The following is a 26,949-nucleotide window of genomic DNA, read 5'->3' on the forward strand; positions in this document are numbered from 1 at the left end:
GAATGAATTCTGAAATTATGAAAAAAGAATGCAATAACTTTCCACATCTGTAGGTGTTACTAAATAAATAGATATTTGGTAATATGTAGGCAAGATATGCAAGTTATTGACTGAATATTACTTTCCATGTGAGTACTTTGGTGATGGGGAGAAATGGAATTAACAGAACAAGCCTACTTGAACTGTGATAGCCATTTTGAAAAACAAGTGATTTTTAGAAATTGTTTATTTAGAAAAAATTTCAAATCACTGTTATAGTTTTATATAGAAAATATATTTATGTATATTATTAGCATCAAATTAGGAACCATTTAGTTCTCTGAAATGGTTTTCTCCATCTTTTTCTGTAGGAGAGGTAAATATAGGTCATATGTGGGGGTGATGCTTGCAAATCTAAAGTTAAGTATTCAGTGGCTTGGTTTACTTGATGAAGTGAAAGTAATACTATAATTAATCATTTTGCTAATAAGCTCTGCCAAGAAATTTTTAGTGAAGATAAAATTTATACTAAACCAATTTAGAAGTGAGTTTTGAAAATTAACTTTATAAATTAAGCTCTATTCCATATTCTAATATAATAAATATTTGTTTATGCCTATATTTTATATTGGGCTTCCCTGGTGGCTCAGAGGTTAAAGCATCTGCCTGCAATGCAGGAGACCTGGGTTCAATCCCTGGGTTGGGAAGATCCCCTGGAGAAGGAAATGGCAACCCACTCCAGTATTCTTACCTGGAGAATCCCATGGACGGAAGAGCTTGGTGGGCTACAGTCCACGGGGTTGCAAAGTGTTGGACCTGATTGAGCAACTTCAGTTTCACTTTCACTTTTCATATTTTTTTTTTCCATTTACTTTTATTAGTTGGAGGCTAATTACTTTACAATACTGTAGTATATTTATACTCTTTTATGATTTTCCTCTGGTATACTGAGGTCCATATTGAGGATCTTCCTACATATATAAAAAACTAATGTAGGTGATTCTACTTTAGAATTGTTAACTGCTTGACCTGTATGAAATTATGAAGAGAGACACCTCAGTTACAATCTGATCCCTACCTAGAAGGTAATTTTCTTCTGTATTTTGTACTTATGGTAGTTTCTTGGGGGAGAGGAGAGTGTAGCTTTTCTATTTTCTTGGAAATACAGACTTTTTTTCCCAAATGGTTTTCACTGGGTGGGATGCCTAACCTTCCTGAAAAATTAAAACTCACAACCACCAGCATTCACTTAGAAATCCTAATCTAATCTATACATATCTCTAGTGGAACAAAATTTTATGTGTGATATCTTTTCCTTGGGAGGAAAAATGTCTTGAAAAGAAATATTGAAATGTGTGGACCCTTAACTCCTATAGCATGTTACTATCTGTACTTATATGTTATAATATTTGGTCATCATAGAATTTTTAAATTTAATATCTCATCTTAAAATTTTGAATTTTTATTTTGTCTTATAACTGCAAAGCCAAGTGAGAAAACTTTAAATCAGCTAGTTACTATTTGGCTACTCTTGTTACTCAAAGATCCTGGCACATATAAATATTCAATCAATATTACTAACATGTTTAATTCCAAGAAGTAAATTAGGCACATTGGAGGGTACGTTATCTGTATAATTAAGACAAATTCTATGTTATCATATCCAATTCTAATAAAAGTCCTTGCATAACATGAAGCCTCTGAGAATTTTTAGCCAGTGGCCACTGATTTCAAATAGTTAAGAGACTGCAAACAGAAGAATAATTATAATACATCAAAAGCATTGGTTACCTCCAGGTAAACTATTGCAGAATTTTGAAATTTCATTCTTTCATGAATTTACTAAGCAGTATCTTTGTGTCCATATGAAGGCCTCAAAGTGTTAGTATGTTGCAAGGCAAAAATTACTAGGAATCAGAAGTTAAAGGATCTGGTCCCAGTTCTGTTAAGTAGTTGTCAGGCAGTTAATTCTCTGGACTTCAATTTCCTTATCTGTAAGGTAAAGGTGCTGGACTAAAAGATGTCTACGTTTTCTCTCAGCCATTAAGTTCTATCGCTCCAGTGGCTCTTTTATGACCTAGCAGTGTCACGCTGAAATTCATGGAAGGATAAAGCCCGTTGGAATGAAGTACATGTTCTTTGTAGAATCTAGGGGATTTAGGGGATTAAGAATCCCTTGTGTGGAAGGAAAAATTATTGCTACACATTGTAACTGTGGACCTGTGACTGTCATAGTGAAACCCACTCTGGAGTTGAGAAATTATTACTGAGGTAAGGGGAAGGATCATCATATGTGTCCAATGGGATTGTAGATGGCCAATCCTTCAAAAACAGCCTCTTATGGAAATCCCTAGTTCTCAAGGATCCTGATCCCACAAGCTGGAAAAATGGACTAAACATGTCTTGATGATCTCAAAAGACTTTAGCTTGGTGAATGTGGAGACCAAAGATTTCATACTCCAAAACTATCCCCTTTACAAAGAAAAAGAATATCTGAAATGCCCATCATATACTATTACTCTATCGCCATTGCTAAATTTTCAAATTACATCTTTGGGAAGCCTAAGCAATATCTATTGAGGGTAAATTTATTTAAGATATGTCGCATGTAAATAGAACTTGGACTGGATTTAAATCCGAGTTTTATCACTTGGACAAGTTTCTTAACTTCTCTGTGTCTAAGCTTTCTTATATGTAAAACAGAATAATGACACTACCTGCTGGTTGTTGTCAAGGCTGAATGAGTTAATATTTGCTTGTAATTGTAGTGAGCATTGAAGAAATGTTGGCTTTTTTTTTTTTTTTTAATTGAAGTATAGTACTTCCCAGGTGGCACAGTGGTAAAGAACCTGCTGGCCAATGCAAGAGACACCAGAGATGCAGGTTCAATCCCTGGGTCGGGAAGATCCCCTGGAGTAGGAAATGGCAACCAGCTTCCAAATTCTTGCCTGGAAAAGTTCATGGACAGAGGAGCATGGAGGTCCATGGGGTCACCAAGAGTCGTATGCAACTGAGCACAACATAGTTGATTTTCAATGTTGTGTTAGCTCTTATTATTCTATTTAAGGTTGCTGTTGTAATAAAAAATTATTGTAGCATAAACAGTTCTTACTAAACTGAAGTAGGGGTTATAATGTGCTTCCCCTATTTCTTATAACCTTAACAGTTCCCAAAGCAAGTGATTCAGATATATAAAAAAGTTGATTTAAGAAACAACTTACTTTAGGGAATAATCTGGTTCTAGGGCCTACATTGATTAATACTATTGTCCAGAAAGCAACAGAAATTATTTTGGAATACTGTGGGAAAGGTTTTATTGTTAACACAAAGATAAGATGTAAATTTCCGGGTTTCTTTAAATTTAGGAGCACATCAGTTTAGCCTATTAATCAACTATATATCTTGCATGAATTTCCTTTTTTTTTTCCCATTAAGGAGACTCAGAAAACTCTTTTATGACAATTTGGTTTGTGGCACTTTAATGAGTCAGAAAAACTGAGATTCTAGTTATAAAAATGAGACTTTGGAAGAAAATTTTTCTTCTTTGTGCCCCAAGGAAATCTCGGCACTGTAAGTTGGAGAGAACTAGGTTAGAATTACTAAACTTGGCCATCTATTGCTGACACCACAGTGAATCAAGCTGAAAGGCAAGCTTGAACCAGAAGGTTAAAAACACTTCATTTACATCAGAAAGCTACCGCCTTCCATCTTACATGTACCCACTTAGCATGAATCACAGGCAGCTTCCAACTCATTTTGTGGAAACCTTTTAAAACCTGAGTAAATTGTGACTATGCTTTTCCATGTACTTTTCCCCTTAGAATAGTCTACTGTGTAGTATTTAATACATTAGTCATTTAATTAAATGAGAAGGTGAATGAATTCTAGAGTCCTAGATTGGAAACTGAATGTTGAGCTAGAATTCTGCCTTGGCTACTATCCAGATGACTTTGACAATTCAATTAAGCCTTAGTTGCCTTGCCTATAAAATGATGATGTTGTATGAGTACTCTTCAATTTTCCTAAAAACACTAATTTTTACATAATATTTGGTTCTAAAATACGGTGGGAAGCAGGGTGCCACGATGGATATGAAAAGCCACTGCTTGAGAGGATGTTAGTGAGCCTTCATTAAACATTTTTCTTCCAGGAGTGTATGAGGAAAACACCAGGTGGAGACAGAGTCACGGGGTCCCTTTGGATTTATACAGTTACTGCTCTTATTCCTCAGTGAGTTTTAGAAACATTATTGATGTCTATAAAGGAATCCATAGAAAACCTAAAGCTCTTCATAAAGAACCCCTAGGGCCTTGGAGTAATTTCACCATCTTTACAGTAAGCTGCCTACTCTCAGAAACACAGCGTCATTAACCTGCTGGGGAAGACAAAAGGTTAATGCGATAGTGGTAAGTCTGTCCTCGCGATGACACCCAGAATTGTGTCTGCTTGTTTTAAGCAGCTGTGTCAATAAAAACAATTTGGATTTTTTACTGTCATAAGACTATGTACAAGCATGTTTCATAACATGCGTAGCTAAACTTCATGAACTATCCCATGTTCTATGAATAACATTTCACATTTCCCCTCTTCCTCAGCTTTTTGAGGACGTTTATCATTGATGGTGGTAGAGGAAGCTCATTTTAACGTAGTTTCTATTGATCACGCAGTAAGGTATCAGAAAATGAACTTCTGTTTTTCTTCAGAACACTAAAATTTCCCACACAGAAATGGGTCAATGTATTAGATTGGAAAGAGTCTGAGGTAGGAGTCAATAAATATAGAAACTTTCTTTCTAACCTCTTCCATTTGGTATAATGTTACCAGCACAGCCTTTGGAGTCAGACAGGCCTTCCTGGCCATATTATATTTGACAAGTTACTTGGACACTTTGAGCCCAAGAGTCTCCAAAATGGAATTCTGTACACATGTGGGGACATCTCCCAGGAAGTGGAACAGTTAGCTCCCTACTGATATTCCAAGAAGACTTCGGTGATACCCTACTTTTAGTTCACAGTTACATGTTTGAGAAAGTTCGTTATAGGCCCTTTCAGAGATCCTGGCAAATCTTTGCTTAAGCTAGGAATTTTCAGATGCCCCCACAAAGAGATAAGAGCAAAGGTACAGATATCAGCTCACACTTAAAAAGTGGCTTGGCATTCTAAAGACATCTGGGAAAAGGCATATCTGGGAAAAGACATATGAAAAAAGGCAAATCTGATCAAGGTGGACAACTGTTGTTTGCTAAAGATGACTAAAACCTCTCAGATTTTTTTTAAGGTAGGGGCTACGCCCTCACCCCCTGCATCATTGGAATATTTAATTTATTCAAGAATAAAGAAGCAGCTATGTCCTAATGTTCATTCAATTTTAGGATAACCACAAAGGTTTCATGAATGTGAAATGCTAGTTACACAAATATGAAATGGATCTGTGATGAGAATACTGGATATATGATATAATAAAGTCCCAAAGGTATTTCACCTGGGACCTTAGCTTTCCTTCTAGAACATCAGCAAACAGATCAAAATTAATGTAGCACACCATACAATCTGCCATATAGCCTCTCTAGTCAGATAATTTTTTTCTTCATTATATAAAACCTAATTAGCTAAAGGGCAATTCAAATGAAACTTTTATTTGGGGGATTTAGAAATATTAAAGAAAAGGGAAAAAAACAAACAAACACTGCAGCTCTCTGGATAGCATGAACAAGATTACTAATAACCCTTGAGGGGGGAAATGATTAACCTTGTTATTTTCCTCACAGTCCAGGTTTCTACAGTAAATGGGTACGGAACAAAAAATATTTGGATGCTGTATGGAAAACAACTTTTATAAGGTCTCCAACTGGCATCAAATATTTTCAAGTATGAAAACATCTCTGAGCTTTCTCAACAGGCTGATGGATCCCTGCAGGTACCACTTCCCATTTTTAATGGTCCTACCAATTAAATCAAATTAGAGATGAATTTTTAACTCTGTGATGAAGGCAATGCTCACTGTAAGAGAAAGCAGGAAAGTGGAATATTTATCCTAAGTAAATTGTTATTTCAAATTGAATAGCTGAAGAGGAGGAGACAGCCAAATGCTTCCATCAATATTTTACACTTTATAAAACATGATGTCAATCATTTGAAGGTAATTTAAGGAAACAATGTACACTTGGGTTCATAAAATGTCAACATACATCTTTTCTTTTGTTGCTAGTCTAAGAAATGGTTTTGTTTATTAAAAAATTTTCAAGTTTTTTAAGTTGTGTTTCCTGACATGAGTTTTCAGTGGATGATCTACCTTTATTTAACCTCTGACATTTTTATCGTTAACCTCCATCACTTGCATTTTAGGTGATAATCCCTCACACAAAGCTACTTTGCACATTAGGCCAACTCTTGTTATTCTAATTACCATTTTTTATAATATACTGTTTAGAATAATTTGTGAAATCACTTGCTTTTCAGGACTAAAGATCAGATAATACATGTTATAGTGATTAGTTTATCACTTGAACAAAAACACCCACACCAAATCAAATATTAATTTGGATCATCAGCATCAACAAATATTCACTTGGATAAAATTGTGAATGTTTACTTATAAGTGCATGATACATTTTACATTGAAAAAATGAAACTTGAATGAATTTCTACTGCATCAAGTAAAGAAAAAACAGAGCTCATAGGCTCAAATGGCTACAGATTTATTTTGGGACTCATTAATTGCTGACAATATCACCAATAATTTTTCAGCCACAGCCAAAGCACATCAAAATGACTGAGTTTTAAATCAAGTACCTTTGGGATGATTGGGAAATCTATTTCCTAATAGACAACAGCAGGTACAAATGACCTTAATGGGAAATCTGTTTCAAAATCACTTTTAGCAGATGATCGGAAAGGATGACCACTCTGTCCATGCATTTGAACCTTACTTAATATAGGTGTTGACAGTTTGAAATCTATACTGAAACTTATCAGGCCTCCAAAATCTTTAATCACTGTGTATACAGCAAATGTATGTGAACTTATGGTTACATACATCAATAATTTATGTCACAATATACATCATTCATTGGTCCTGATGATGGGAATGTTATGATTGTTATATCTATTATCATGGCATCTTTCTATATACTTGGTGGAATTATGTTCATTCATTTCTTCCTTGGGATAAAGGGAAAAGCCCTGGTAAATGCCCAAACTTAGTTGAAAATCCAAGCGGATCTCTCTTTTCCGGCTTCTACCTTGAAAACCCCATTTCTATGCCATCTTGAACAGGCAGGGAGTCTTCTAGGCATGAATTCGTGCCCATTGGAGAGTAAAGGAATCCACCATTGCACGCAGAGAACACCTTATAAGTCCTTATAAGGAATGTGTAAATGCCACTGAAGCAGGCTAGAAGATAAAATCATGTTTGATGGTTTTATGGCAAATCTCTTCACCTTAAAGCCAGGCAATAAGCAAGCTAGCCATATGTGATGCTGGGTGACCCCTGGAAGTGCTTATACCATTTGCCTGAGAAATCTGAGGAAACACCCATTGCTCTCCCAGCAGAACAGCCAGAGGTATCATGAAAACAGAGAATAAGCTATCACTTTGCTTGTTAGAGGGTTTTGGATAGATATTAAGGAGTTAAATTTTCCTAGTTTCCTGAATAAAGGTTAATACATTTTCCAAAGGCACAACAAAGCATCCTTTCAGGTCACCACTGATTTTAAAATAAAACAAAGCAAAACAAAACTGGAATTTCCCGATTCAGTGTGTAAAAGGTCAACATCTGCTGATGCTCAAAGATGGGGCATGTGGTGGAGGCGGCCGAATGAGATGTCAAGTGAGCAAAACATTCAGAAATTCCATGCAACACACGACTGACACTTGGAACAGAAACACACCCCAACGCCAAAGAACTACTTTCCGTTCATCCATTTCTGAAACCTTTGACAGGTCAGATCACCATAGCAGCCTCAATTATCTGTCTCAGCTTGCTTCCGTTTGGTTCCCTTTTGCTCCAAAATGCATGTGCAAATACAATTGTCAAGGCCTGAAAGGAGCGTATAGGCAAATGCCAAGGGAGATACAACAGCAGAAAAATTAGACTATTAGAAGTGGAGTTTTCACTTGCAAGTTCGTAGCACTGATGTCATTTCAACAAGATCACAAAGAGGAAGCTACAGCATTAGACTGGTATCTAAATGAATGTGAACACTAGTTGTATTTCCATTTACAAAGTGGCTGATGTTCATTGCATTTAACATGTCTAGTGATTAATAAATCTGTGTGTAGTCCTATTCACAAGCTTAAGTAAACTGGGTTGATTTAAAAAATGGAAGACCTGACTGCATTTATAAGAGGCAGGAAGTTATTTTATACAAATTATGAGGATATTGTTTTTTAAATGGCCCTGTTGTGGCCCAGCATTTATGACAAAGACTAGGTTAAACTCTAGTGAAAATGTTTCTTTTCACTTATAGTGCATAATCTTGGCTCCCTCAGCACTTTATTTCAAATCACTTATTCAGTAGCTATTCAAAGGTTTTAACCATCAGAGAGAAAGGGAACAATATTTAAAAATATGTGAGATTTGGCTCTGAAAAGTTATGGGGCACTTCCTTAGTGACTATTTCAAGCTTGGTGTTGGGGTGTCAGTGTTTTAAATGTAAAGCGGGAGCTACAGCCTGGTTCTCCCATGGTATCTGATAGAATGTCTTTGTAAAGGAACTACAGAAATGTTCAACAGAATGTTGAAGAGAGACTTCTCTTTTCAATTGCTGATATCTCTACTAATACATTTCTTGCAAGAATTTTTAGTAGCCCCATTCCTAAATTTTGCATGTATTTTTTTATATCCCTTTTCTACCAAACTTGAACCTAAGTAGTCAGGAAAATATGGATCACTGTATTTTAGGAGGGCGCAATGGGCATATTGATTATTTTCTTTTCTTCATTTCTCCAGAAAGACTAATGATCACAAACCAACCTCTTTCAGGCCTTCACAAAGGCTAAAGTTTAATGCATTAATAAAATTCCTTCTCCCTAGTTTCATAGTGATTTCTTTGGGCTAACGAATATACCTAAAGCATTCACTGGCATTCATTCACTGCTTTCCCAAATTATGGGAGAAATCCATATATGGTCCTTGGGAGACAGTTCAATTTGTTTGCTGGTTACTAAGTATGGGTAAATAGGACTGTTCATATTTTTGCTAAATGAGTTACAGTTATGTAAGTAATTGCACCTCTGTAAAGGGAGCCTTCATCAAAAATAGTCAGAAAAGCTGTAGCACTGCCATAACCATGGAGGAATTCTACATAGATAACTATTTTATCTGTCCTCTCACCATATCTGTGCAGAGAACAAACACAACAATTCAATTCACAAAGGAAATACTCTCTTACATCAGAAATGGACACTGGGAAAATAGATCTGAGGAGCTGAACAACAAAGCCAAGCTAGCCTAGACTTGGTTTGTGATTTTTTTTTTTAATTTTGTTTTTACTTACTACCAATACTGGAAATACTGGGGATACCTGGAGAGAAAGAAAACAATAAAGAAAAGCTGTTAGATATTTATTAGTAAAGGATATCTTAAACATCATATAAAAATCTAAGAAATTTAAACACTTGATAACATTCATATCATCAGAAAATTAACACACAAAAACCCCAAACATATATCCAACCACTGAAACCATTTTGCTTATTCTAGAACTCCTTTAACTCAACAGAGTCGGGAAATCAGCATTCAACTTTAACAGCTGGTTTAAGACAGCTTCATGATATCAAACATTTTGTGTTTACCTATAAGGTTAATGAATATTTGTATGTGGTTCAAAACAGACACTAAGTTAGGCTTGTGTTCTGGGCACCAAGCACCAAGTATACAATATATATGCCTGTGCAAATATATCTACATAATATGCCATCTATCTCTTTAAACGTGTTGAGATGCATGTGTTAGCAGTTGAAAGTCACTTGTTGTTTTATTTGACTAACTACATATAACCATCATTTCCAATCCTCTTTTACTTGTCAGATATGTGGATTAAACCCTCTAACAGAAAGTAAATTGAGCAGAATGCAGAATAATTCAAGAATACATGAGGTTGTGTTCACATCGACCATGGGCTTCACCAATTTTTCAGCTTCTGCTTTCATTGCCAAGCTCTGCTAAGGTGGTGCAACCATTTCAGAATGTGACTGAAGCTGTTATAAATGTGGACATGAATTTAGTTGTATCCAGATGAAAACTCCCAGCCAAGATCACGGGCACCAGAGCCAGGCTGTCTCCGATTGAGACTTTGCTCTTACCCTCATTGACTGTGACTTTGGGACAAGTTGCTTATGATCTCTGTGGCTGTTTTCCACCTCTTAGTGTTGTTGCAAAGATTACATATATATAATATATGTATTATATATAATTGAAATGCTAAAAGCATTGAGCAGGTAGTATGTGCAATAATCAACAATTTTTGCTATGATTACTATTATTGATTTAGTTGGTTCATCAAACAAGCAACACCATGATAGACACTATAAATAACAGTCAAGGATTTATATCTTTTCCACCAAATCCAGGTAGTGGTGTGGGTGAGAGCATGAGTTGGGAATAAGATAGAATTTAGTGAGAGTCATGCTTTGCAACTAACTAGCTGGGTGATTTCATGTAAGTTCCCAGCCTCTCTATGCCTGTTTCCTCATCTGAAAGGGCTAATAATATCTACTGCACAAGGCTGCTGTGAGAATCGAAATGAGATAATCCATAAAAATGTCTGACACATGGTACACAGTCAATAAATGATAACTGTTAATGAGCTGTTCAGACTTGTTCTCCACATCACTAAAGTGTACTAACAGGTGGTAAATGTAGGAATCATTAACTTTCTATTTTAGTATTTAATCTTTGAACAACTGCCCTCTGCTTATCTTAACTAATCACTGTATCTTACTCAGAGATTTATAGCTTTGTATTATTTAAAACTGAGAGCTATTTCCCTATTTCTTAGTAGGGAGGGGAGAAGGAGAAATTAAAGCTTACCATGTTTAAAAAAAACCTGAAAGGAATGAAATCCTATTTTCAGTTATTAGATACATTCAATGTATCTTGATTTTAAATGCACAGAGCTTATGATGTTTCAGTTTAATTACTGATCACTGATCAACCAAAACTGGAAACTTAAACTTTCATTTTCATGTTTTACTTTGTCTGAACTGAATTTCAAGCTGCATGCAATTTCTGCAAAGGACTGCTGGATTCCTGACCCAACATTTCAGTACACTATCTTTGCCGCATTTTGACAGTGACTTGGTACTGAATCTTTCTTTTTTTTCTTTCTTTGCAAATCCCCTGTTGAGTGAGATATGATGGCAGCATCATAATTTTAGTAGCAATTGCAGAAGCTCCAAATTTCCCCATGATTGAAAATCCGGCTCCATTGCAAGGAACTGCTTTGCCTCTGTAATCCGTCAAAGAGAATGGAAGTTAGGATGGCAGGAAGAGACTTTTCAAGTGTTTTCAAACTTGCATGGAGGTGGAGGGCCATGCATAATGCAAGGCAAAGTTCTCAGGATGTTTGGCCAGACACAATAGAGAGCAAACTTGTAAGACTGTTTGATGCAGTACTTGCTGCAGCTGAATATTTTAGAAAGATGCAGAAATGTTTCTATTCCTTTGGGGATGCCAGTGCTGGGGAGAAATGCTCATTGCAGCTACACAAACCTCTCCAAGCAAGACCATTATGAGATCCTATTTCCCTCATGAAGATGTTTTCTATTACCTAACATTTGGATGCTTAAAATTCGGGCTCTTTATCATTTTGTGGTTTAAAAAGTTTTGAGGTGCTGCCAGGTGAGTCACTTTCTATTCCACTGCTGTAAAATGGGAACTGCTTACAGAAGATTTTTAAATTGCTCACTGGAATAAGATTTTTGAAGTTGAAAATACCTGAACACCAAGGGATGTCCATTAGTATATTGTCAAGTGTTATTTTTTCCCCAGTGTTTCTTATTGTAATGTTCAAATGCCTTGCTTTTGGTTCTCTACAGACAACTAAAGAATTTAATAAACCAGTTATATGCATTGAAAAGGCTATGAGTAAGTCATGAGAAATCTTTCAGGTGCTTAAGAAACTAAGACAGGAAGGCTACAATTCATTTCATGAAAGGTGGGTTTCTTTGGCATCTGTAAGTGCTGAATCAATGAATGCAATTTAATCACAGCAGTGATGGTTGCCCATAAACCACAGGAATGACAGTCAGATTATGCTCAGGAAAATTGTCTAGACATGTCTTGGTAGCTTTTTAGTGTTCCTTGTGAAGTGACAACTATTGTGTAAAGAGTATTTTTACCTTTAAAACTGAGCTCAGAAGTTATTACTGCCCTTCCTTCTTCATCTCCCTGATGTGAATTAGCCAGCGTTCTTTGTGATGCGTACCTCCTTGTGCAGGTCTCCGTGAGCAACTTATCAACTTCTCTGTATGACTGTTTGTGTGTTAGCCTGAGACCTCTAAGAGGATGAGTGTCAGGTCTGTATCTCTACTGTCTGTCCAGGATGATGCCTAGTACAGAAAAGTTGCTCAGTGCATATGTGAGCAAAAATTTATCACGTGTTTCCAAGGTTTCTATCAGAGTGAAAATACCACTTTTGGTCATAAGATGATCTTTTCCCCTATAAAATGTTCCACTGAGACATTTCTCAGAGTCCAGTATTCATAAATACTTTTGTTGTCTTTGGAAATTTCCTCCATTCTGAGAGCAAGAGCTACACAATGTACAAGATATGCCCCTCACCACTTTGTCTTCCGGGAAACTTGGATGTCAGCTTCATGCTCAATGGGGTAAATTCATCTAATGTTTGGCTTATTTTCTTTCTATTATTTTTTTTCTCACACCTTCTTTTTATATTCCTGTTTGTAGATGCTTATTTTTGTCTTTTTTCCTAAGCCAATCAGGGGAAAATGCAGATTTTGTGGGCCCAAAGCAAATACAAACCTGGGAGCTCTCTTTGAGAATATTAATTTCAAAGTATAAAATCATACTAGTTCAGATGGTAAAGAATCTGTCTGCAATGCAGGAGACCAAGGTTCAATACCTGGGTCGGGAAAATCCCCTGGAGAAGGGAATGGCAACCCACTCCAGTATTCTTGCCTAGAGAATTCCCTGGACAGAGGAGCCTGGCGGGCTACAGTCCATGGGGTCACAAAGAGTTGGACACAACTGAATGACTAACACACACACATAAGACATAACTTCATCACACATGAAATTAATGTTTTTATAGCTTAGAAGGAGTCTAGCGAGGGACCCTGTAATTTACGCTTCATTAGCTTAAGTCTATCTCGGAAATAATCTCAAAAACATTTGGGAAAGACAGATGATAGGTAGATAGGAAGGAAAAAAGGAAGATATCAGATAAGCTAATTCAGAAAGAGTGGCAAAAAATGGAGACCTGAAACGGAGCTAAGAAATAATCTTACTCAGCCCTTTCACTTTACAGAAGAGGAAATGGAAGGCACAAAAAGAAGCAAGGGCTTCATCCTTTTTGACCCCTTTATAGTCAACACTGGCCCAGGTAATTCCTAATCCCTGTCTACTGAGACATTGCTAAACTTATACTGAGGAAATGAAACACAGGTACGAATGAGCTTTAAGGGAGGAATAGAAATGCTCCTTCAGTCAGAGACACACATACACACTGAGTAAGCCAAAGGGCCAAAAGAAGGTGAAGGTGCTAAGCTTGCTATTGTTCAGTTGCTCAGTTGTGGCCGACTCTTTGTAACCCTACAGACTGCAGCAGGCCAGGCTCCTCTGTCCTCCACTATCTCCTGAGATAAGCTTGCAGGTACTTGCAATCTTTCCCTCCTCAACCAGTCCTCCCCACTACCATATTTATTTAAATTTTTTATCTTTAAGGAATTCTACTGCAGTTGGGGCATAAGAACCTGGTGGAATTATATAATTTGTTATTTTCTCCTTCCTCCTCCTCCTGCTCCCTGCATCCTCCCACTCCTACTCTTTCCCTTCTTCCTTCTTCTCCCCTACCCATCTTCCTTCTTCTTCTTTCTCCTCTCTCCCTCCCCTTCTCCTTCTCCTCCTCCTTCTTTCAATTAGATTAACTTTTCCACCAAGTATGTGGCTAAAGGGGACATAGTTAAGCGTGAGAAAGTCAACATAATGGAGTTCTCAAAAATAAACATGGATTTTTCAAAGCAGTTGAGTTCAGTGCTAAAAGCCACAACTCTTTTTGAGAATCAACGCAAAGTTCAGCAGCTTTTCACCAAGAGGAAAGCAGAAAGGACAAGGATTCAGCATAATTTACATCAAGAAAAAATATTACCAGTGTTGTGTTAGGTGGTTTGACAAAGCCCTATCAAGAAAATGACTAGATCTCCTTACAGTCAGGCTGCAGGAACTTGGAGCTCTAATTCCAAAAAGCCCAATTGAAAAAGAGGTAAGTGATGAGTAAGAAAACATTCTACAGCCTCACTTGTATCCTAGAGGACGTTCTACTTCCAACATCCATTCAACCCTGCTTCCTGGTCCAACTGCTGATGATAAGGGGTACGGTGAGTTGTCTCCCAGGAATTTGAAAGTGAAGAAACTAAGACTGCCCTCACAGAATTATACAGTAGAAACCAATACATAAACAATCCAATCAAAGATGGTTAAGTCATCTTAGAGCAGCTGAAGGGCTCTGGGACCTGAGTGTATATGACAGATTTGACAGAGGTGACATTAGTGTCACTATATCTGAGAACTGAAAGAAAAGCCAATCAGAAGGCAAAGCCTACAAAAAAGGACACCTTCAGGCATGTGGTGGCGGTACCGGCCTAGCACTGTCTCAGGAACAGGGAAGGGTAGCCTGTGAACTTTCAGACCTTCAGTGTCCTCTTGGCATTAGGGAGGCTGACCCTGTGGTAGACGGATGTGTTAGGATGTTTCAGCCTGATGTCATTAGCATGCAAGTGATTTAAATTTCCTGATCCCATGCTTACCAAGCAACCTTCTGATTGTTATCTGGCTCTACAAGGAGACTTAATTACAGGGGAGAGAATAAGGCCTTACTGATCATAAGGCCTTAAATAATCTGCATATTGTAGCACTTATTTCATATTGTGGATGAATAAGTTGACATTTGGATGCAATTTATTTCTCCATATAGTTACTGTCTCCAAAGAGAGAATTTGCTGTTTCAACTGGGATGGGTCCATGTGCTAGATTCAGTAAAATTACAGTGATTGTAACAGCTAACTTCACTGTGTGCTTAGTATGTGACTGCCGCTAGTGTAATATCTTACGTGCATCAGTTTGCTTAATTTTTGTGACAACCTTAGATATAAATACTCTAGTTTATTTTACCAATGGGGAAAAAATTCAAGCACAAAAAGTTGTAGTCGGTTGGGAAGGAGACTGAAATTGGAATACAGAGGTCCAGGATCCAGAGCTTGGGTCTCTCATAACTACTCTATACTGTTGCTCAACTTATTATAGGCCCCCTCTTTTATCTCTGGTGTGTGCATGTGTGCTCAGTCGTGTCTGACTCTTTGCAACCTCATGGACTGTGGCCCACCAGGCTTCTCTGTCCATGGGATTTCCCAGGCAAGAATACTGCAGTGGGTTGCCATTTCCTCCTCCAGGGGATCTTCCCAACCCAGGGATCAAACCTGTGTCACTTACGTCTCCTGCATTGGCAGGTGGGTTCTTTACCACCTGGGAAGCCCCTCTTATTTCTAATCCTCAAAAAAAAATCTCTGAAGACTCAGTTTTTTTCCCAAAGTTTACCTGGATCACAAAATAATATGTTCTGAACTAATTTGGTGACAAAACCTGACTGAAAGGGGTATGAATGTGGTCTTCTCCTTTATCCCACTGAATGAAAATGATTATAGGTTTGCTGCAGAAATTTAAAATATTTGATTAAGTAGGGATACCTGATGTTCTGCTGTGGGTATTGATATAATATATATATACACTGTATTACTTTTTAAATTTAAACAAAAAATTTAATTCCAAATCAGCTCTGGTCCCATAATCATCAGATAAGGGACTGTGGACTAGTTGTACACAAATAACTTGGTAGGTATTTGTTTTTATATATTGGCCGTACAGTTCGTGGAGGTTACACTCTGAAAGGTGCTCTCTTATTGTGCTGACAGAATCAGATTTTGTCTGGTGGCCAAAGCCCAACAGTGGTCAAGTCACCAAGGCTGTGAATGCCACTCAGTTGTTTATTTGCTAAGTTGTGTCCGACTCTTTGGACCCCATGGACTGTAACCCTCCAGGCTCCTCTGTCCATGGGATTTCCCAGGCAAGAATACTGGAGTCAGTTGCCATTTCCTTCGCCAGGGGATCTTTCCAACCCAGGGATTGAACCTGCGTCTCTTGTGTCTCCTGCATTGGCAGGTGGATTCTCTACCACTGAACCACCTGGGAAGTCACTTAGGGAGGCCTCTAAAAACCAGCCAACCAAGATGCCATCTCTAGATAGGTGGATGGGTCATTAGCACCCATGAAAAATGAGTGATTCTCTTTTCTATTGGTTTTTCTCTAAATCTCAGTTGATCTCTTCCTGGGGGAGAGTGAAGGCCCTTGTGTTACAATTGCTGAACTGTGAAGGTCACATATCCCAGGGGACATGGGAAGATGAATGGGAGGTCAATGTGTCCACAGGCACATTTCAGGGCTATGTAGGTTTATTTATTCATTCATCAAATAATTAATTACACAAGCATTTATGAAGGCCAAGAAAAAATATGGTCCTATTCTTAAATTGCTAACATTTTGGCTCTGAAGTCAGAAAGTCCTGAGTTTAAATCTTGCTCTGTCACGTATTCACTGTGGGATTTGGGGGAAACCTACATATTCATCTTTACGTGCCTATATTTCCTTATCTATAAAATGGGGACAAAAATACTATACCTTCCATGGGGACATTGGAAAGATTTATTGCAAGAAAGTATGTAAAGCACTTCACAAAATATAAAAGGCTATGGTAAGCTTAATAAATATAGCTACCACTAACTCCAATACTTTGGCCACCTCATGCGAAGAGTTGACTCATTGGAAAAGACCCTGATGCTGGGAGGGATTGGGGGCAGGAGGAGAAGGGGATGAAAGAGGATGAGATGGCTGGATGGCATCACCGACTCGATGGACGTGAGTTTGAGTAGACTCCGGGAGTTGGTGATGGACAGGGAGGCCTGGTGTGCTGTGATTCATGGGGTCGCAAAGAGTCGGACACGACTGAGCGACTGAACTGAACTGAACTGATAATAATTATTATTATAATTTTGATTACAGTTAACCAGTTTTAAGTGTCCAAACATTATAAAAAATCTAGAGAGAGAATGTGGAGAAGGAAATGGCAACCCACTCCAGTATTCTTGCCTAGAGAATCCTGTGGATGGAGGAGCCTGGTGGCTGCTGTCCATAGGGTCGCACAGAGTTGGACACGACTGAAGTGACTTAGCATGCATGCATGCATTGGAGAAGGAAATGGCAACCCGCTCCAGTATTCTTACCTGGAGAATCCCAGGGATAGAGGAACCTGGTGGGCTGCTGTCTATGGGGTCGCACAAAGTTGGACATGACTGAAGCCACTTAGCAGCGGTGGCAGCAGAGAGAGAATGACTGTCCTTTGCACAGGACAGTCTAGGTAGGCTGCACTGAGGAGTAGTCTTGAAGAAGGGGCAGAACATCAATAGAGAATGAGGAAAAGGTGATTTTGGGAAAAGGAACAAATTCAGGGTCTTGCATGTTGACTGTGAGATCTTCACAGATAGCTGAAAAAATTGGTCTGGGTTCATTAGATAGATTTGGGCTGTAATTGGTTTATTAATACTAAACCAATATTACTAAGAATTAAAACCAAAAGGATAGATTAGAATATGAAGGGAAAAATCTGTAGACTGAGAAGAGGCAGGGGTGGGGAGCATGAAAATTTAAAGCAAGAGTAGAAGGGGAGTCTTTGAAGGCAAAGAAATAAAAATCAACAATCTAGGAATAAAAATGGGAGATAGCAGGTTAGAGAAGACTGAATTGTTCAGACAGGTGTCAAATGGAATCTATATCCCAGTGGAGGACACAGAAAGTCATTTAACTTTAACCTGAGAAGTAATATAGTGAGATGTACAGTATTTGGGGTCAAGACATACTTGGTTCAAATCTTCCTTCTCATTTTGACTAGATAGCTAAATGTTAAAAAAGATACTTTCCCCCAGTATTGATCAGACTCCATGTCTAGAATATGATAATAGTAGCACCTACATTACAACACTGTTGTGAGTTTGAAATGAACTAATGCATGTAAAGCACTTAGGAAATCGTCTGGATAATGACACACATGTGTACATTTGGGAAAATATACATTGGTCAATGCAAATTTAATACCAGAGAAAATAACAGAACTATCATCAAATTACTTTCCATCACTCAGAGGAGCCCTAGGTATTGTATAACAATTCAGGTTGGATTTCTGAACAAACAAATAATGTCAATGTCAGACCAATTTAATTTTCTTTCTTTGAAGAATATTAGACCATGTAGGTAAGGGGAAAGTAAAAGACTTAATACAGCTGAACTAGCTGGGCTTTCTGTCTGTCTCCATGACATTTCTATCAGTAAACTGAGGAAATTATTTAGAGCAGCATGTCCCTAAAAGAGTGTTTCATAGAAAGTTTTTAAGTGCTCCATGAAAAATAAAGTTTGAAAAACACAGGATAAAACACATTATTTTGGGTACTCAAATTTTTTAATAAGATAATGTGACTATCTAGGGCTTCCCTGGTGGCTCAAAAAAACTCGCCTGCGAAGCATGAGATGAGGGTTTGATCCCTAGGTCGGGAAGATCCCCTGGAGGAGAAAATGGTAACCCACTCTAGTATTCTTGCCTGGAGAATCCCATGGAAAAAGGAGCCTGGTGGGCTACAGTCCATAGGGTTGCAAAGAATAGGACATGACTAAACAACTAAGCATACACACACACACACACACACACACACACACACAATGTGAATATCTAAGAGTCAGTAAACTATACAGAATTTTCCAAAATTATTGAGCCATGGAATTCTTTTAAAGGTCATAAGACACAGTTTGGCAATCAGAGGTATAGATAATATAATCTTTTCTGCAAGTATGGTTCCCAAAGGTTAATTAAGTTTTCAGCATCTGTATGTAGGGATTAGAATTTTACTCATGAACTGGACAAGGAGAATCGAGATAATCATGATTAAGCATGTAGTTGGACAGATTTTCTATCTACTTGGAAGACACAAATGAAATTGAAAGGACATTCAAAATAGAATTCTATTTAAAATAGAATGAAGATCAATAGGGAGAAAGAAAGATGTCTTACAGATAAAACATAAGCTTTGTAGAAAAATAAGAAATATATCAATACACATAATATGTATATATGGCTTTAAGGAACTAAGAAAACATACTGAGTCTTCTATATAAAAGTACAATGAATAGAAATTTTATCATAAGAGTCATTACTTTTGCCTCTGTTGAATCTATTATAATGAAAAATGTAGGGAACTGTGGTGTGTCTCACAGATTGGATGGCAGTATTTTAGAGGGCTGGAGCTCTATATTCTTCTCTTCTGGCTCTATAAGCTCCATACAAAAATGACCTCGGAGTTGTTCCAGAATTTAGGACTTCCAAGCCTAGGATTCCAGCAAGGTCTCAGTTAAAGGATCTTCTGAGTGACAGGCTGAGAGTCTTTGCAGGGAGATCTTAAAATTTCCTGATGTGATGAAGCTCTCCTAGTTTTTATGCTAAGAGTGGGCAGGTACTGATCTTCCTGTTCAAAAATAATCCTGGCTGCTTGAGATTTTGCTAAATCCAGAGATTATCCAATACGAGTGTTATTTCTAGGTTACTGAAGAGTTGGTGTTGAGGAATCAGAGATTGTAACCATTCCATTTTACTTCTTAGGTTCTGTATTCTTGTATTAAAATACAGCACATCCTAAGTGTTCCTCTTGAGAACTGGTTTGTATCAGCTATAGTCATGTATATGTGTATGTGCATGCACATGGGGAGTGTGTGCATGTATGCATGTGTGTAAGAAAAAGCCAATACGACATGAAAATCATAACACAGGGCTAGAAGTCCTGTGTTTGGCTTAAACTTCCACACTAAAAAAACAGGACTTCCAGGTATGAGACTTGAAAATCTTATCATATGAGAAATGGAGATGATGATGTTAACCTGGACAATAAAGGAATCTGGGCTTAATATAGTGTTTTAAGACTTGAAAAAGTGGTTGGAAATTAGGACACACTTAATACTGATGTTAGGAAATATGTTTTATAACAATTAAAATTGTCAAATAATTGACGTCTGCCTTATGAAGACAATCTTAAAAATAAATTATTTTTGAACACTTATTTTGTGACAGGTGTTATGCCAATCACATCACATGCACTAGCTTATTCACTTCTCTCAAAATCCCTATGAGGTAAAAACTATTATTATCCTCACGTTACAGATGGGAAACCGAGTGTTGGAGAGGTAAATACTTTACTTTTTCAAGGTTACACAGCTAGTGAGTGGACAAACTAGTATTTGATCCTGGAACTTGTGTACTAAACCACTAAGTTGCTTACTTTCATCCTTGGACATTTGCTAGCAGCCTGATGTGGCAGAGATTTTGTTTAAAGTGGTTCTTTTCATTGCAAGACTGGGCCATTGCAGATTATCTTAAAATCTTTAAGCTAGCTTCTGCTATATTGAGAGCTGAAAAACTGAATTGAACCTCCTTGGCCATTGTATCCATCTGTCACCTTCCTATTTTAACAGATGGGGAAAAGTCTAGAGAAGGTCAGTAAAAACTAAGGGATGGATAGACAATAGGATCCACAAGGCAAACTGAAAGGGGTTACACTTCTTTGACCTGGGTGAACTGGTGGTCTGCAATATGCAAAATATTAGGGGTATATAAGTCATTTCCATGGAAACTATAACAAGAAATTCATTATACCAAAAAAGTTTAGCTGGCACAGAAGGTGTTTCCAGTGAAATATCTCGAAATAAGCAAGACTTTGAAGCACAGTTATGGGTAGGAAAAAACAAGGCTGTGTTAGAATAGGAGCCAATGCCTTCAACAGCAGTCTATCCCAGCTGCCTTTCTAGAAGCCTTGACAAGTTGCTCATCCCTGAGGATGAGCCAGAATGCCAGCAAGTGTTTTGAACATTGTTCTTTTCCTTTCTGTCCCACTAAAGAAGGCAGTGTATTAAAAAGCAAAGACATCACTTTGCTGACAAGGTCCATTTAGTCAAAGCTATGGTTTTTCCAGTAGTCATGTATGGATGTGAGAGTTGGACTGTAAAGAAGGTAGAGTGCCAAAGAATTGCCAAAGAATTTCAAACTGTGGTGCTGGAGAAGACTCTTGAGAGTCCCTTGGACAGCAAGGAGATCAAACTAATCAATCCTAAAGGAAATCAACCTTGAATATTCAAGGGAAGGACCACTGCTAAAGCTGAAGCTCCAATACTTTTGATGTGAAGAGCCACTCATTGGAAAAGAGCCTGATGCTGGGAAAGGTTGAAGGCGGGAGGAGAAGGGGATGACAGAGGATGAGATGGTTGGATGGCATCACCGACTCTATGGGCATGAGTTTGAGTAAGCTCCAGGAGTTGGTGATGGACAGGGAAGCCTGGCATGCTGCAGTCCATGGGGTCTCAAAGAGTTGGGCATGACTGAGCAACTGAACTGAACTGATGGCTCTCAGCAATTGAGGAAACTCCACAGAGTTTCCATTAATAAAGCCACCTTGAAAAAACAATTCAACATTTCTTCTCACAGAGCTTTATGTATTAATTTTAGGAGCTAGACTGTCAGTTTTTTCTTTAACACAGAAAGAAACTGAATACCCTCACAAAGAGGTGCTTTTTTAACCTTTGAAGGATTTTCTTCCCTGCTTCATAAAAATTTTATCATAATTTTATGCCCCCATTCTTTATGGCTTGTTACTTGGTCCATTACTCTTACATTTAACTTGATAAGGTCCTCGTTCCTATGACATTAGTTTTTAGGTTTTGGTTTCTCACAGGTGCTGCTCTGAAGGGCCTGATAACATTGGCAGCCTTAGACAGAGCTGGTGGCTTTTCAACTTATTCTCCCCCTGCTCACTGTTCTGCTGCTTCTGTTACTTCTCATTGAATGGGTGTATTCTCAACCTCACCCTTCTCTACTTTTAAAAGAGGTCAAACCTTGGGCTTTTGTGAGTGGCTAATTGGTCCATGCATGGAATTGGGTTGTTTATTCTGGAATTAATCACTTCTCTCCTTGAGTGTGTCAGAACATGTCTTCCTAGGAAGGTTCATGGATTTCAGAGGGGCACCCACATGAATGGTAATGGGCCATCTCTCATGGTTTCTGTGGACACAGATAATGTCTGTGCTCTTTTCACATGCACACATTCTTTTTCTTATTGTGGTCCCTGCAGCTCTACAGTCATGGTCTTTATCAGAAGGTGGCCTCTCCTAACAAGACACGTGCCAGGCATGACCTCAACTGTTGGAATTTGGAAAAAGCCAACCATTTCACTGGACAAAGTTAGGCTGTAGCTAAATATAGAGAAGGAAGCATCTTTTAGACAAAGCATCTCTTAGATTGCCCAGTATGGGAAATGGGATTATAAACATGTAGAGAATTTCTGGAAGTTGTTTATGGTTAAAATTAAGCCAGTGTTCAGATTTTTGAAAGCCTTTGTTATTTTAGAAATAACTAATAATTTAGAAATTAATTTGGGGAAGGAAAAAAAGCTCCTGTTTCATCCATTTAGACAGAATTTATTCTGTGGTTTTACATCATTTCCCAACACACTGATGTCAATGTTGGAAGACTGAATTTAACAGATAATCCAAGTGCTGAAATGTGCGTACAAGTGGCAAAATAAGGAGTAAAGTTTCAGCTGCATTTTGAAGAGGAATGAGACTACTAGAAAAGGAGTGCAAGCACAATTGCAAGTGAAATGGAGAGGAACTCTCAGGTTATCGTGCAGAGAATATGGTGTTACCAAGCAAAAGTTACTCACAGGTATTTGCAGTGCCTTTGGGGATGGGGAGATACGAGCCTGGACTCCAAGGTCGGCCCTGATAATTCTTCTTGCATTTCCCACAGTCTGGACCTGTAGTGTTGTGCTCACATTCACAGGTCAATTTGCTGTTGTCATACACACACACAGTGGCATGGAGATTACATTTGCACCTAGGCAGAGGAGAGACAAGAGTTCATTGTTAAGTCAAATTGATCTTGGAGATCACTGAGTCTTTACCCAACTATCTCCTAGAGTTGTGGTTCTCATAGTCGGCAGTGCTTGAGTGCTACCGAAAGACTTGCTAAAATGTGGATTTGCAGGCCCAGCCCTCAGAATCTTTTTAACAAGTGCCTTTGAGGGTGAAAGTGGGGTTATGATACAGCCTGAGCTCATACTATACTTTGTGGAATCCTAATACCAGTCAGTTCAGTGGGGTCTGAGGCTCCCCTAAGACAACTGTACTCGGAAATCAAGGGTTTCCCGAAAGATATGAAAAATATTGCCACTAGTGAGAAGCTTTTCTGTGCTACTATCAAATCTACAACAATACATCTGGGTTTGAAGAACAATGTCATCTTCTGTTTTTCCTTAAACCAGAAGGGCAATTCTTCTTTGTTTAAAAAGAAATATAACCACTAAGACAATTTACTATTCAGATTAATTTTATAAATCCCAATAGTTTATAGTCAGATATTCTCATTTGGGGCTGTAAAATGACATTCTCAGGCAGAGAGTTTTCCCACCAAGGCCTCTACCCAACCTGAGAAATCCTCAGATTTCCTGTGTGTTGTGCTTAGTTGCTCAGTTCTGTCCAACTCTTTGGGACCCCGTGGACTGTAGCCCACCAGGCTCCTTTGTTCATAGGGATTCTTCAGACAAGAATACTGGAGTAGGTTGCCATGTCCTCCTTTGGGGCATCTTCCTAACCCAGGTATAGGACCCAGGTTTCCAGCATTGCAGGGGGATTCTTTACCATCTGAGACACCAGGGAAGCCCTCAGATTTCCTACTCATGTAAAATAATCACAAAGATCTTACATAAATGGATCAAATGACTCAGGGGAAAAAAAAAAGTGCTTAGAACACTAGAAAAACCTATGTGCGGCAGGGGTTTGAGGTCATTAGCCAAGGTCTTCCCTTTGGTGCCTGTGAATAAAAGTGTGATATATGAGAGGCAACAATGGAATATGCAATTTTCACAAAAATACATTCCCATCCAAAGTCTCTGGCTGTAAAATTGCAAAGTCTGACTTGATATTTGTTGAGGCAGCAGGTTATAAACTATAACATACAAAACACAAGCTGCATCCTCTGGAGAAGTTAAACCCAGGTTGACAGAATGTCTATGACCAGAGGTCAGAACAATGTATATGGGAAGAGAAGTGTCCATACAAAGGAAAGAACTTTGACACAAGGACTTGGGGAATAAAGGGCCAAGATTTGTCAGGGTCAGGACCTGAAACTATGTGTGTGCGTGTGCATCTTTAAACTGCTGCTGCCAAGTCGCTTCAGTCGTGTCCAACTCTGTGCAACCCCATAGACGGCAGCCCACCAGGCTCCCCCGTCCCTGGGATACTCCAGGCAAGAACACTGGAGTGGGTTGCCATTTCCTTTTCCAGTGCATGAAAGTGAAAAGGGAAAGTGAAGTCGCTCAGTCATGTCCGACTCTTAGCAACCCCATGGACCACAGCCCACCAGGCTCCTCCATCCATGGGATTTTCCAGGCAAGAGTACTGGAGTGGGGTGCCATTGCCTTCTCTGTGCATCTTTAAACTAGTCTTACCTTTTCCAGGGATGAGGAAAAAAATATAAAAAGCCAAATTTCACAAAGACATTTGGTTTCTTTTTTGGCAGAAGTCATGAATTGGGAAAGGTAACGATACTCTTTCTTAGGTAAGAAAATAAGATACTTTAACGACTGCTGTTGGTCTCTATAATGTCTGTACATATGCATGCGCATGTGTGCTCAGTTGCTAAGTCATGTCTGACTCGTTGGGACCCCGTGGACTTTAGCCCAACAGGCTGCTCTGTCCTTGGGGCTTCTCAAGCAAGAATACTGGAGTGGGTTGCCATTTCCTCCTCCAGGGGATCTTCCCAACCCAGGGATCAAACCCACATCAACTGCATCTCCTGCACTGGCAAGCAGATTCTTTACCACTGAGCTACCTGGGAAGCCATGATGTCTATACAGCAATATCTAACCTTCTTTCTTGTGCGCTGATGGTCTGTTTGGAATACTGATCTATATTTATGGCAAGGAAGCAAAGGAATATCTAAGATTATTACTGAGAGCTGTCGAGCTCCCCTCTAACTAAAAGGTATAGCCCCTAAAGCAATGGCCACCCATTCAAACCTCCCTGGCTAAGACCAAGTCTCAGCTTCCTCGGGATCTACTACAATTTGTAGTACCTGTAACTACACTCTGCCCTCTGTATAGTTATAAATTATAATAAGCTGAAAGGCTACTATTTAAACGATAGCTATTCAGCATCAACACATAAGCAGAATCTTTAACATTCTTCCAATCTTTCAAAAAGAGAAAAGATTCAGTTAAGTGAAACAGACAGTATTTAATTATGAGCTAGGTCTTATAAAAATCTCCTATAGGCAGGGAGTTACTTGTGCTAAGTTGCTTATTAAATAATCTTTCTCTTTCTTCATTAGCACCTTTATTTATGGCTGTGTTTATAAATATGGAATATGTTAGGAACCTAAGTGATAGAAGCACCAGCTTACATTGATTTAGCACCCTATCTGGTGTTAAAAATCCAAATGAGGAAATGAACAATGTGACCCCAAAGAATATGCTAGTTTCATGTGTGAAGATCAGGAATGCAAGTAGTAATTGTAAATTGGATTATATATCTTGTAGCTGCTGATGTATTTATACTGGTAGTCACTCTCTAAGTCAGAGGCAATTTCTATTCTAAAGACTTTATATTTGCTGAGAAAATACTATTTGAATAACAAAAAGAAGTGAAAGAAGAATAGATGAATATTTAGTCTTATTTTTTCCAGATTTCTTTCAATTAATGATTCATGTTTACCTGTCCAAAAACTTTTTAATCATTCAAGGCTTAACTCTATTCATAACTCTCTCCTGATATCTAGCCTACCCACTGTAGACACCCAATCTTTAAGCTTCTGATTCCCTTAAATGTTTCTGTGTGTTTGCTTTGGTTGGCTGTCATTTAAGGCTCTTCCGGCTTTTAGAATTTTTATTCATTGCATCTCTCCCATCTTAAGGAATAAAAACATCTACTTTGTATCCTAGTGTTTTCTAGTTATGACTTTAACACTCTCTTTCCCTTTGAATTTTCTGCACTTGCCATCTCATTTTCCTCTTCTCCCACTTAATAACTGTTTCCAACTAACCAGAGCCTCTCTTGCCAAGATCACCCATAACCCCCTTGGTGAAAAGCCAATGTATATTTTTCCTTGCCTTATCTAACCTCTTATGAGGATTTCACTCTGTGGGACCACTCCCTTTTCTCCTGACACACTCTCTCCACTGGATTCTCAAGGTCATTTTCAGAACCCTCTTCTGTTTTTCTCTTTATGCGCTGTTCTTCGGGTTCTGTACCAGCACAGTCAGCCTATGTGACTCTCCTTGGGCACTCTTATCCAGGTTGTCCCTTCAATTTCCTCTGTAGTCCTTAACTATTTTTGAATTATAGGCACTTTCAAGCAGATTTGCATCATTTTTTCCCTAGAAAAAAGTAAACATAGGCAAAATAAACTCAAATATTTGGAAACATTTTAGGAGAATCAAATTCTCTGTTACCCATTGGAATTCACAGAACCCTCTCCTTCCATTATCACTAGGTAAAGATGATCTGATTAATATATTGATAAGTCCCTGGTACTGTAATATCAAATATGCATCTCCCTTTCCTGGGCATGTCAAACTCAGCATATCCAAAATGGAA

The 26,949-nt window shown here is 38.3% G+C and overlaps 1 protein-coding gene across 4 annotated transcripts in view; it reads right to left on the bottom strand.

The window, feature by feature from the left end:
• The window catches only part of NTNG1 (netrin G1), a 362,504-nt gene that overhangs the window by 67,661 nt on the left and 267,894 nt on the right, over nt 1-26,949 (bottom strand). For all 4 annotated transcript variants that reach the window (XM_043460479.1, XM_043460481.1, XM_043460480.1 and 1 more), the window contains exons 4-5: nt 23,019-23,191; nt 9,476-9,502 (exon numbers count right to left, since the gene is read on the bottom strand). In XM_043460479.1, the coding sequence (XP_043316414.1) occupies nt 9,476-9,502; nt 23,019-23,191 (200 nt within the window). The remainder of the gene's footprint in view (nt 1-9,475; nt 9,503-23,018; nt 23,192-26,949) is intronic.

Source organism: Cervus canadensis, chromosome 2 (genome assembly GCF_019320065.1).
Source record: "Cervus canadensis isolate Bull #8, Minnesota chromosome 2, ASM1932006v1, whole genome shotgun sequence".
Taxonomy (NCBI): Eukaryota; Metazoa; Chordata; class Mammalia; order Artiodactyla; family Cervidae; genus Cervus; species Cervus canadensis.